The sequence below is a fragment of the Columba livia genome, chromosome 6 (genome assembly GCF_036013475.1).
Source record: "Columba livia isolate bColLiv1 breed racing homer chromosome 6, bColLiv1.pat.W.v2, whole genome shotgun sequence".
NCBI lineage: Eukaryota > Metazoa > Chordata > Aves > Columbiformes > Columbidae > Columba > Columba livia.
Genome location: NC_088607.1, coordinates 2,897,710 through 2,911,218, shown reverse-complemented (window position 1 = coordinate 2,911,218; position 13,509 = coordinate 2,897,710). Strand labels below are relative to the sequence as shown.

General features: G+C 38.7%; 1 protein-coding gene across 2 annotated transcripts in view; it reads left to right on the top strand.

Moving 5' to 3' along the window:
- DOCK1 (dedicator of cytokinesis 1) overlaps positions 1 to 13,509 on the top strand; it is a 278,334-nt gene that overhangs the window by 237,266 nt on the left and 27,559 nt on the right. For both annotated transcript variants that reach the window (XM_065066732.1, XM_065066731.1), the window contains exons 41-46: positions 2,182 to 2,323; positions 2,464 to 2,542; positions 2,813 to 2,897; positions 4,269 to 4,355; positions 7,826 to 8,002; positions 9,061 to 9,144. In XM_065066732.1, the coding sequence (XP_064922804.1) occupies positions 2,182 to 2,323; positions 2,464 to 2,542; positions 2,813 to 2,897; positions 4,269 to 4,355; positions 7,826 to 8,002; positions 9,061 to 9,144 (654 nt within the window). The remainder of the gene's footprint in view (positions 1 to 2,181; positions 2,324 to 2,463; positions 2,543 to 2,812; positions 2,898 to 4,268; positions 4,356 to 7,825; positions 8,003 to 9,060; positions 9,145 to 13,509) is intronic.

The following is a 13,509-nucleotide window of genomic DNA, read 5'->3' as shown; positions in this document are numbered from 1 at the left end:
GGAGGAGGAAAAGGCTCTTAGAAAGCCCAAGAAATAAATCTCAGGTTTTCATTTGGAAGAAGGCTCCTTTTCCACCAACTAACTAAAGCGCATGTGAAGAAACTGATATTCTAGAATCGTCCCGAGAAGCAGCAAATTTGTGTGGTATTTCATACACCCTGGGATGCTGCATCACAGGCGTTTCGGTACCATTTGTACCTCCCGAGAAGTGCAACAAATTACCCAGAGCTGCCCCAAAGCTTGTGAAGTGCCCTTCTGCAAACTGGCAAAGCCAAATGCTGCTGACAGACGCAAAGGTGTGATGGTGTGTGTCAAAAGACCAAATCTAAAGAGATGCCACGTGGAAAATCTAAGAATTGTTGTGCTTGAAATATATGTAAGGTGTGGGCAACAGCTTTTATTACGCATCAAACAGCAAAAAATCTTCGATTGGACTAGATGATCTTTTGAGGTCCCTTCCAATTCCTAACATTCTGTGATTCTGTGTGATTCTGTGATTCAGTGAAAAAGCTTTAATAAGGCTTTTTAAAAACATTTTTTAATAATTTTTTAAGTGTTACCAGGGGAAAAAAGTGCTTAATATCCTCTAAGAGTGTCTTACTGTTAAGATTGACCAACTCATTTCTCTAGAAAATGGTTGAATTAATCATTTATTATATCCCTATAGGGAAGACTTGCATTATCGGGAATGTGCAGAATGGTGAATGGGTGGTGAAGTCACAATTTTGCAGAGGGGATTGTGGCTTTAGGGACAAAATTCTTTAGTCGTGACATGTTTTAGTCGTGAAATTGTGGGATGTCGGTGGGCACGGCCATGGGCAGTTTGTCTCAGCCTCTCCCTCTGCCATGTCTTGTATTTCCATGCGAAAAATGCAGCGAGCGCCGTGTTAGACTGTGTGTCAAAGGGACGTGATGCAGGATGGTGTTCATCTGCGGTATTAATATTGAATGGCATTTTCGCTTCACAGCTGAATGATTTGTTTGTAAGGGTGGGAAAACACCGTGCTTTAGAAAAGACTCGTGAATTGGTCAGTTTGTAAAAAGTGAGCAAAAAAACTCGAAAATTTGACTATTTAGTGCCTGAAGTAGATAGAGAAGATCCTCAATAGAAGCTTTGTCTTCTGTTGTAAGTCTTCCTGCAAATTTCAGGTACATATCCATGAATTACAGGTACATATACACTCCTTAGGCGTCTGCCCTTCTTTTTTCCCCCCAAATAGAGAATATTGTTTCATCTACTGTGCATTTCAAAGGCACCATTGCAGAACTCAGCCCAATTGGGCCAATGTAGATTATTCCAGTTTTCTACCCCTAGCCATTACACCCTTTTTCTAATAAGTACTGTATAATATTTCCGAGTTCATTTTGAGACGAGTAATTAGGTTAAGCATATTCAGATGCAAGTGTTATGTTCATATGAAAACTTACTTTAATATGTTTGATCAATTAAAAATATGCAAGTCGTCTTTTACGTTTTTCTTTAGAATGTAATGCGCTTGTTCAGGACATAAATGGACTGTATAAAAATATCTTAATTTTCTTTATTGTTTAAAGAAGAAACCGACATTTAGAAATAAAATATACTTAATAATCCAAAAGTTATACTGTGTGCAGGCAAGTGTACATCGACAAAAATCTAATAAGGTAATAAGAAGTCTGGGGTGTACCAGGCTTTCTAAAAGTCTTTGGATCTTCCTCCTAAAATTGGCATCGTTTTCTGTTTAGACTTTTCTTTGCTTGCTCACGTCAGGCTTTTTAATAATTGTTTGCATGTGAAAAGCCTAATTCTGTTTATTTACCTCGATTCCACCATTAGATGTGGAAGATGGATGAGAGGAATTCCAGAGGGAGATGTTAGATTTGGTAGAGGACGTAATTTATCTTAATATATTTTCAGTGGGCTGCTATTTTATCAATCCTTGATATTTTGGTATTGGTATTTTGGGTGTTTAGTGTGGTTTATACAGAAACCTAAAGGTAAGTGCTTGCTTAATGATCTCAGTCCTGCGTTGGAGGTAAGGAAATCCATTTGGGCTTTATTGAATTGGCATAAAATATTTGTAAACTATTGTGAGGAATGTGAAACGTCTCACTTAACAGCATTGGAGTCAACGCTTCTGCGATCCCAGTTCCTTACTGGGGATACTGGTATTGGGATCTCACCTCTGGCTTTGTTTCCAGAACAAAGTCTTCATTTACCGGGGAAAGGAGTACGAACGCCGCGAAGACTTCGAGGCGAGGTTATTGACTCAGTTTCCAAACGCGGAAAAGATGAAGACAACATCTCCACCGGGCGATGACATTAAAAACTCCTCCGGCCAATGTATCCTTGGGCTGAGACTGTTGCATTTGTGCCTTTCTGGGTGTAACACGTTAATTTTGTTGTTCTGTCCTTTCTTTGCATTCCCATTGAGCTCTGTGTGATTGAAATCCCCTTTTTTGGTTCTTAACCCCCGAATTCAGATATCCAGTGCTTTACCGTAAAGCCCAAACTGGATTTACCGTCTAAATTCCACAAGCCGGTGTCAGAACAAATCGTGAGGTGAGTTTGGGTTGGTTTTGCAGTTTTATAACACCTAAAATACTTCTTGGTTTTGTACAAAAAATCCATACGCAGCCAAGGAGGGTAGTAACTGTGAGGACATTGCATGGGTATTTTTAATATTAATAGAGATTCTCTCCAGCTCGCTGGAAAACAGGGATTCCATGAGGGTATTATCTTTACACTTAAACATTTTTCTAGCACTAGAGTTTAGCAGCAATCCCTAAAAAAATGGTATTTGGTTTTGATGGTGCTTTTCCCTCTGTTCAGTTTCTATAGGGTGAATGAAGTCCAGCGGTTTGAGTATTCGCGCCCGGTCAGAAAAGGAGAGAAAAACCCGGACAACGAATTTGCGGTAAAACAAAAAATAAAGGAAAAACAAACAAAAAATAAACTACTTCTGGGGTTTGCTTGTTTATTCCCCTCCATTTAGAGGCAAAGCTGTATTTATTGTGTTAAAATCAGCTGTTTTGAGGAAGAAGTTTAAAATGACTGTACCTGAAAAGATGGAGATGTCTTTTGCCAAACCATGTCTTGCCATGAAGATTATAGTCAGACATCTACATTATTATTTTTGCAGTAATACCTTTTTATTTTATTTTATTTTTTCCTTTTTTTTTGTTACTAAACCATATTTTTTATGTAATGGTCGATAAAACCCCCTTTGAGCACAGCTTGTATTCATCAAAACGTTTACATCAGGTTATGTCAAGTTGATTGCCTTTTTTTCATAGACGTTATTTTATTCACAGGGGTTCTAGTGACTGCAGGTAGTCGTAAAGTCGTAGTAGTAATTAAAGTAATAAATTAATGCATCATTTCTTGAGCAAATAACTGTTTTCTGTGTAGTAGCAAGCTCTAATCTAATCAATGTGCCAATAAATGCGGAGTTATTTGATTTACTACAGCTTAGAGCCGTTGTTCATTTAGAGACTCCTTTAGTGTCTTTGGCTTCTCACGGTGGCTGTTGTACCCAAAATTGCTAATTTGTGGATCTTTGTGGGTTTAGCTGAGAAGGTAGGAAACTCGCTTCTCCTAAAATGATGCTAGACCAGAGCGCTACAGTTTACAGTATGTTTTGAGTATAAATAAAAAAAATAGGTATATATAAAGCACTTTGGAAGCGCTTCTGTCAATGGAGGATGGAATAAATTCTGTTTTAAAAAGGCCTCCTAATAAATAAGATGAACTACCAACATATGCCAGTACTAACAGAATCAGGTCAAGAGATGGGTTCTGAACCAAATGCACGCGTTGAAGGAAGAGATGTTAAATCACGACTCCTTCAGTTCCAACCAGTGAGGAGATGTTACAGCGAAGCCGTTTAAAGCTCAGATTAAATCACAGGATCACAAATTGAGGTCAGGATGGCACAGCAGGGCCAGCTCCTGGGGAGGAAGCTTTCCCTGAATCAAGATGCTGTGGGTTTGTGGAGGGTGGTCCTTGAAAGCTCCAGAAGTTACGAGGGGAAAATGCCAGTCTAGTAAAACTGGTGGATCTTTTACATCGTGTTCTCCTTTGGTAAGAGGACAGTTGTTCTCTATTGAATCACATATTTAAATCGGTGCTGCTCCAGCATTTCCCCAAGCAAATTCCATTTGAAATTCCCCCTGGCTTCATAATGTCTGTCCTACTCTGGTTCCCTTTCCTGACAATCATGTTTTAGGGCTTTGGTTAAGATAAAAGCTCTCAAACTGATAACGCGATGTTTACGTTGTATTTGCAGAATATGTGGATTGAGAGAACCATCTATGTGACAGCGTACAAGTTACCGGGGATTCTGAGGTGGTTTGAAGTCAAATCAGTTTTCATGGTAAGATCAATTTGCATTCATTGAGATTGCAGAGAAGAATGGGGCTTTTATACAGCCAGGGAGCATTTATATTTGTGTGACTGTGCCTGAGTTCTGGGAACAAGCAATCAATGTGGTTATATCTGGTGTCCTAAGACAAGGGGAACTTGCTGAGGATGCTGGTTATTGACTGAGGGTGACTCAAGTGATGCTTTTCCACTCCTGAGAGAAGGAAAATATGAGCTGGCTCCTCCAGGCCTTTCAGGAAAGGTCTGATCAAGTATTTGAAGGACTTTTATAAGGTATTTCTGGCTCTCAGCAGGTGAGGAACATGAGGTGGTGTAGGGGAACGTGCTACATCAGAATGAAACTGGTCTGAATGTTGGAAAAGGGGATTGGGCTATTGTGGTTGTAATTTATTCAAAATATACCCTATATGGAATGCATTGTATGTGTCTGCGCTTATCATTTGCGATTTAAGGTTGTTTTTGTTTCTCCTCCATAGTTATCTAAAATACACCCTAGCAACCTCGCAGGGTAACTCCGAATTACGCGTTTCTCTGTTCTGCCATTTAGACTGTTTAGATAAGACGTATCCATTAAACGCCTTTAAGATTAAATTATTCTTACGCAGCTGTAATTTGTAAGTAGCAATAAAAACATTGTTACTGCAGTTTTTAAATCTCTCTTGTGAGGCTTATTTTTAAAGGAAAAGAACAATTTGCATATGATTAATTAAAACCTTTTTCATTGCTCCATTGAGGTTGTGTTGGACAGTTGTATTTCGATGAACAGAAGTAATGCAGAAAATTACTATGGTATCTATAGTAACAGAATGTGAATGTGATGTTTGACAGTAACAGGCAGCTGAATAAAACACATTGAATTTTTAATGAATCTCGTATTTTCAATATAATCCTGATAGAGAAGATTGTATTTCTCTTCATGATGGCAAAGAGCGTTGTTTATGAAGGCTGGCAAATCTGATGAAAGTCTCTTTTCCTTACGAGTTAAGAGCCCAGCCTGACAGGCAGCTTTATGCCGGCAATTTGTACACACACACCTTGAACACTCCGCTTGTCATTGAAATGTGCGTAAATCCTGGGAGAGCGCTTCCTATAAGCTTTGTGTAAGTAACGATTATATTAGTTGCATCGCTGAAAAATGATACCAGAATGGAGCTTAATAATATGTGAGAAGACAGCAATGGGTAACTTTGGACCTAACTCTGACGTAGTTACTGCAAAATTGGTATTGACTTGCTACAAGATTCCCGTCAGCTGAGATGCTGGAAGCACCATCACTGGGTTTGCAGCCCTGTAATGCTAAATTTTCATTATGGATACAGGTATTATTGATGTTTTACTAAACACAATGAGTTAAAGTAGCTTTGCACATTTCATGTTTTATTGATGGAACTAGAATATCTTTAAAGGAAGAGGTGAGATCATATCAAATCAGCGCTGAGGGAGAACTGAGTAATTTAATAAAAGCGGTGTGTTATATTACATAACCCATAGCAACATGCATGATGTCCTTAAATCTATTTGCTTTTTAAATTCCTTCTAAGCACTTTTACCTAAACCTTTTCAATCTGCTCATTATCTGCAAGGAATTAGGTGCACACGTTCATTATTCTGTACCTGATTTGTTTTAGCTGGACACAAGTAATTGCGAGGGAAAAAATTGCTGAGGCCAGCCAGCGAATTAGAACTGGATCTGGAATTGCACTTGGTTTTATGAAGTACAAATAGTAACCTCTATTTTGGTTTGATGTTTAGATTTTAGTGTTGCAAACATAGCAAGAATACATCGTTTCTGTTTGCATTGAATAGATTGTGTAGCGTCCAGAGTCAGCAAGCTACTTGGAACAAGGCTTGTAATTTCCCAGTATAGATATTTTTAATAAATAGATATCAATAAGATGCAAACCAGACTTTGTAGTAGTAGGATTGGACCTGCAATTCTCCATCTGCTTTTTAAAAAAATCAGAGGGAGGATTATAAGAGTAGTAAAGGAGGGAGGATGAGAAAGAAAGGCATGATTGCTGATACAGAAAAGTCAAAAAGACGTCTGTCAGCTCAATGAGTGCTAATTTCTGTAGACAGTCAAGAGCTTTAAAAGCAATTGTTCATCAACAAATTATTGCAGCGTATAAGCCCATTAATACAAATGACAGATTCCTAAATTTAGCGTTTGACGTTCACAACAGTTCTTGCCGAATGAGAAGTTGGATGTGGGCTTACTTTGCCCGTCCAAGTTTCCTTCGTAGCGAATTCAGCTCCGAAGGACAGTTGTCGTCCGTCCGTCTGAGCCCGGTCTGCTCCACAGCAGAGAGCAGATTTGTTACCTGCCTTCCAGAATAATCCACCAGGCAGACTTGTTAAAATGCTAATTAAAGCATCCTTGATGTAATCAGGTGACAGGTGTAAGAGCAACAACTGAAGAGATTTGATTATAAGTGGTTCTCAGAAACATGGTAAGCAACTGATAGCCAGGTAGAAGTGCCGCTTTGTTTATGGAGCATTTATGGAAATGAGGGTGTAATCAAATATACGCCTGAATTTTCCTCACAGGCCTCAATTAACCTTCCTTTTCTATTCCTACCGCATGGTTCTTTCAGTGTAAGCAGGCTATGTGTTCCAGCGAGGACTGTCGACATTCGGGCTTGCTGAAAGTTCATCGTTTTTAGCCCATTCACTAAATGTGCATATTTTAGCAATATTTTCAATATTTTAATACTGTTTTTTTTTCAATATGAGCAACTGTCTTTCTGAAAGATGCAGTGTCTGGTCATAAATAATAGTTGGGAATGAGTCAATTGAAATAAAACAAGTTTTACACAGGATAGGAGTTAATTCGTCCCATGAAGAATCTCAGATGTTTTCATTGAAGTCCAGGCTACGTGAGAGAGAAAAGTTCTTTGAAATTCAGCTGAAGAAAACGTGACCTAGTGGGAAAAAGCACAGCACTTTGCTTAGACGTCATCTCTTCAACATATTAAACTTTATTTCCTTGGAAATACACCGAAATAATCACCACAAAAATATCTTCTTGATTTTTTGAGCTGCTTAGGATTACATTTTCCATCAGGAAATCCACGTTAAGTTATCATTTCTTTCTTACTGTTACATTAAGCTGGATCTTCTTTGTTCTGCTAAATCTCAGCGGCTCGTAATCTCCGATGTTCTCCGTAATCCTCGGGAAACCTCACGTGATTCATGTCAGACCCTTCTGCGTGTTGTGCTGACATGTAATCCAGCAAAATGCATTTAACTTTCTGTACAGATATTGATTATTGTATCAGTTACCGCAGCGTATAGATACCAAATGCCTGAAACCACCCTTTCTGTTAATTATTGTTTATAATATGGGTTGTTCTGAAATTCCTGGAGTGTTTCTAATTGTGGGGCTTTGGTGAACAACCAGTTCTGCGGCAGGTTAAAAACTCTGCTCCCCGATTAAAAAACCTCCTTCTGTTTTTATTTTAGGTTGAAATCAGCCCACTGGAAAACGCAATAGAAACCATGCAGCTAACGAATGACAAGATCAATAATATGGTTCAACAGCATTTAAACGATCCAAATCTACCCATTAACCCTCTCTCGATGCTCCTGAACGGCATCGTGGACCCTGCGGTCATGGGGGGGTTCACAAACTATGAGAAGGTAGCGTCAAAATTCTCCGTCCTGCGGTTCTTCACCTTTTTGGGACTGGCCTGGAATGCTGCGTGTGTGTATTTGTGTGTAATCACCATGAGAGTGTCCCCTCTTTGTAGAACATTGCTTAAAACTTACCATTTTCAATGTCTTTCTGATATTTATGGATCCATTTTTGCATTTCTACATTGGAAGTAAGGGTTGATACATTTAGCAGCCAGAGGACTTACCCAGGGACATGGTGGACAGTTGCTCACGAGATTTAGACACCGAGACCGGTGACATTTCCAGTGTGTTCCTGTGCACTTGGACACCGGAGCTGAATTTCTGGATGCACTTCAGTGACCAAAGTAACCAAGTGCAATTCTCTCCTTTGCTCTCAAATGCATGAGTTTTTAGAGGATTAATCCAATGCTAGAGACCTCTGCGATACCAGTTGGCTGCAGATATGTCTCTAAATAATCTTAGCTACGTGTTTACAACATTAACTTTTGAAGTTAGATGATATCGGATGTTGTCGGTGGGGAAACAGTAAGCACCGTATCTATTATTTATGTTGTGAATATTAATTTTATTAAGCTAGCATAACCAAGCAACATGTATTTTGTAATGTAATGGAGAAGGTACATCTGATGGGCATGTTGCGGTATCCATCCGTTTATGTCCCTCTGTAACTCTCAGCTGTTTCATCTGCTTAAGCTTCTTATAGATTCACAGAATGTCCTGAGTTGGAAGGGACCCACAAGGATCATTGAGTCCAACTCAGTGTCCTGGGAACGTCTCGAAAGCCGTTTCCGAGATGTGCCAAGTCCTCTGCAGGGCTGCCCATGAGATTTGGTCCTGACCACCATCTGCCTGCTTTACTGATCCCAAAAGATTAATGTCTTAATCTTAAAACGTTATTAAATTCTGTATGTCTTTCCCAGATTTTCACTTTATAGCGATTACTGCTATTTTGCAGAAACGTTAGTTGGATTCATTTATCTTTCCTGCTGTTAATTCTTCCATGGTAGTAGATATTGATTCATCTTCTGAAATAACTGCCCATTTCTCTCTCTCTCAACTAGGCTTTTTTTACTGAAAAATACATGCACGAGCATCCAGAAGATCATGACAAGATTGAAAAATTGAAGGATCTGATCGCTTGGCAGGTAAAAAATGTGAAGTCAGGTTGGTCAGGGCCAACTGCTGTTCAAAGGCAGTTTAGTGGCACTTCTGAGAAAATTCAGACATTGTTCACCCTTTGTATGCTTCTTTGCCATTTAAAACTGCCTTGGAACTTGAGCTAAAGTTCATCTTTTCAGATCTGACATCATTTGTCATTTGATAAATCCGCAAGGAACAAACACGATCAACCTCTTTTTCTTTCTTTTTTTTTGTAACCCTAATACAGTGAAGATATCTCTATCAAGTGAGAAGATAGTTCATAATAATCTTGGTTAGTGTTATTGGCAATTTGGTTTTGCATTTTAATTTTCTAAGGTTAATTTCTCAGACAGTAAGATGAAAATGCTTGACCCTCAATCCCTCTTCCTATGTGCACACACCAAGACAGTATTTCTTCACATATTCATTTCTTTCTTCAAATAACCTATTTTCCATTTATTAAACTCTCTACATATGCTTGTAGTATCTTTAGTACAGAATATTAAACGTGAGAGTTGCAAAAATTAACTTGCATGCAAACTATTGATTAAATTCGTCATAATGAATCCTTTGCTTCATTTGCTGTGTGACCTAGTGTAAAAGCATTATTGTTTCATAAAGCATGTGAAATTAGCTGGTGTTTTTATGACGACATATGAGAACAGAAATTATTTAATTGTAAGATCCCATGGGGAATGTTTCCCGAACCGGGAACGGGACCCAGATTTCTGTCCCTGTGCCTGAGACAAAGCAGGAACCTGCTTGCATGAAAATCTGAGTTTCCATCTACCAAATGATAATTTCCAGGGCTAACAAGAAACGATTCAGGTTTTATTCCACTCTCACATACTGGGCATTTTCCAGTAGTCCCAAGATAATTTTATGATAAGTAAAAAAATACCTTTATGACTAGAAATGTTTTTCTTCCAGAATAAAAAAGTGCATAGTCTTTTTATATTCCATTTTGTCTGTATAATAAGGGGAATAATTTACATTTCCATAGGATTCAATCTTAGAGGTAGTAGAACCCAAGACACAGAATTCAAAAAAACCCAGAACCCTCTGAAGACCATAAAACTATCACTGAATAAAACTCTTTTGGTCTGCAAAAAAAATTATGCATTTATTTTGTTGTGAGCCTTTACAGAAGATTAGATTTTAGGAGCTTTAAGTTTATAGAGAGGAAAATAATTTGATCCCAGAAGACTGTACTTCATATAAGCTCTGTGTCTTTGCCTCTGATAACGATACTTCAAATGAATTACAAACACACTTTTTCCTCAGCAAAGATTCACTTTGGTGACGTTTTGTGTATTAAAATAATATTACCATTGGAAAATGGGTATGGCAGCTAATTACACTGGATTTCAATTATTCAGTGGTTTTAAATACATAATTTCCCATCAGTATTGTAGTTCCAAAACAATAGGAACCAGAAAAATAGAAAAGAGTGATCAAAAACTGTTTTTATATATGATATTTTTTTTTTCACTGGAAGGTCCAGCAGTTTCAGAGTGGAAATCAGTGCTTTTAAATTACCTTAGAGGTTTGTTGATGGTTTTGATTGCGGGGTGACAATAAAACCCTGGCAGATGTATTGTTAACCTCCTCCCCGCCCCCTTCCCCCTTTTGCCCCTCCCTTTCCCCCCTTCCCACTCAGCACAGGCGATCAGGAGGGAAAGAAGGACAGAGAGAAGAGAGTTGGAAACATTAACGATGTTTTACTAATGCTACTAATAAGAATAGAGAAAATAATACAAAATATACAAAACCAATCTTGAAAGTCTCAGCAACTGCAGAGCCGGCACCTGAAATCCTGGACTGGACTCTGCAGCCAACTGGAGCTGGATTCAGTCTGTCACTAGGCCTCAGTTCGCAGGGACAACTAGCAAGGTCCTCTCCTAATGTCGCTATAAGCAGAAGGGAAAAGAAGGGACGAGATCCTTGTGATCTCCCACTTTTATATGAAGTATTCACATGAATGGAATGTTATACTCAGTTGGTCAGTTTCTTGGTCACTTGTTTCTCGTTGCCCCTCTCGCGAGAGGTGAATCTGTCCTTATCAATAACTTCTCATTCCATTGCTGTGTTTACCAAAACATGTGTCTGGTTCTCCAGGAAAATGCAGCTCATATGAAGCTTTAGCTGTCAGGCAAATTCACTAAAAGAGAAACTTGTTTTTAACAAAACCAGGACGAGGTTTCACGAACATTTAGCGTATCCTAAGCCTTCAACCTCCTCTGGAATGACTCGGGGGGAGCCGAGCGCTGGTGTTGGGAAGGAGTCGGTGCTGGAACTCCGGAGGTTGAGGCAGCCATCGGAATTCATCACAGCTCGACAGTGATGGAAACCAACAGTGAGGTTTCATTTGTCAATAATGTGGGGCTTCGAGTTCTGTAATCACACAGAGATTTGCTTTGTGCTGTATAAATCAATCTGGATATATGAAATAGTAGCCTGACAATCATATTATCAGCTGACTAGTTAAATTTATTATTATTTGTTTTCTATCCCCTTACCTTACCTTTTTCTCCATTGTGCTGGGGAATTCGTGCTTTTCAGGATGTTATCCCTTTGTAATTCCAGTGAACTTTAAGCATACTGCTTTTTTCCTATTATTTTTTTTGTTCAATATCATCAGTAAAGCCATGTCAATTTTTGCCAATCTTAGTGGTTTTTCAACTTGGAAAAAAACGTTTCCATGCAACTACATCATTCGAAGCTGATTTTTTTTTTAAACATGAAGATAATGAAATGATTGATTGAAATTATGGTAATAAAGTGAATGATTGATGACATTAATCACTTGGCATTTAGCAAATGTATTTACAGCATACCAAAACTAGTGCGTTACATAAAAATCTTGTGCTACTTCTACATAGCTGAAGAAGCTCTAGCATGCAGAACTAAGTTTTTACAATCATATTTTATTATACCATTATTATGAAAGATTTTCTTTTAAGATTTTGTATTAATTTTAATAATTTAAATGTATTTAGCTTTTTCATTATTTTCAGCCAAGCAGATCAAGATCTTAAACTAAAACTTGGGGACTAACTTTAGGTTTCAGTGGAACTATAAAATTTTAAAATCAACAAAGATCAGATTTATGGAATAAGTGCATATTGAGCTGGTTTCCTTTGTCATTCAGCTCATTTGTTTCTAGTTCAGCTGATTGCGTTACCTTTACTTTTTCCTTCACCTCTCCAAATGTATCTTCAGAAATCGAGCCATAAGCAAAGCCACCTGTTGCTCGAGAGCCAAAGGAGCTGGCAGTACCATGAACATGGCAAAATTCTGTCTCTGCGTCCTACAAAGACACAAATAGGTTTAAAATTCAGTGTCACTCGTCACCAGATTTCCCCATGTCCGTGTCTGGAGAGGAGATGTAGGAAGAATTTGGAAGTTTGTAGAAGGAGAAGCAGCAATGGTAGAACAGTCTGAAGGAGAAGCAGCAATGGTAGAACAGTCTGAAGGTACTTTCTTTCTGTAGTTGATAAAGATTTAAAAGATTAAGTCATCTTAATAGAATCATAGAATGGTTTGGGTTGGGACCTTCAAGCTCGTCCAGTGCCACCCCTGCCATGAGCAGGGACATCTTCACCAGCTCAGGGTGCTCAGAGCCTGGTCTTTGGTCTTCCTTAGACAAGGAGACCGAAGTATCCCGACTCAGAAGTCTTGCTGAAGTTCTGTAGCAAAACAACGGGAAGTTTCTTCTTCTGTGATTTCTGATCTTCTTGGTGTTGGTTCCTCCTGTTCCTTGATCTCTTAACTCAACAGTTCCTGTCCCAGGAGGCCCCCAGGTGCTCACGTTCTCCCACCCCATCCCAGCAGATCTGCCCATCAACACTTCTATTACTTCTTTTCTTCGAGTGCCAGAGGTGTGTTGGACAACTCTGGAATATACCACCAGTGACACCCTCCTTAGCACCTTCACTTTGGGGCACAGAAGGAAGCACCCAGATTTATTTTGTTTTCTTCCTGACTGGGACATTTCCCTGCAAAAAATGTCATTTACTTCATGCGACTTGATTTCCTAACTTGGAGATGGCTGCTCCCTAGGACAGGCTCATTAGTGCGTTTTCTGAAGCTTCAGACCCCACATGTACTTCTTCTTGGTTATTTGACTTCTTTAAAAACAATTCATTTAAAAAGTCAGCAGGTTGTGTTAAATAAATGAGCCAAGTGACTGTTTATCCCTAAAAAATAGGAGGTTCATCGTGTGTCTCGATACTTCTGAAAATTTGGACATTCATTTAATTATTCAGAGAAGGGAAAAATTCTGATTTCAGTGTTTAATTCTTGTAGAGTGTGAATCCATATGGCTACAAATATAAGTGGCTACAGTAAAGAATTCTGTCATTATTCTT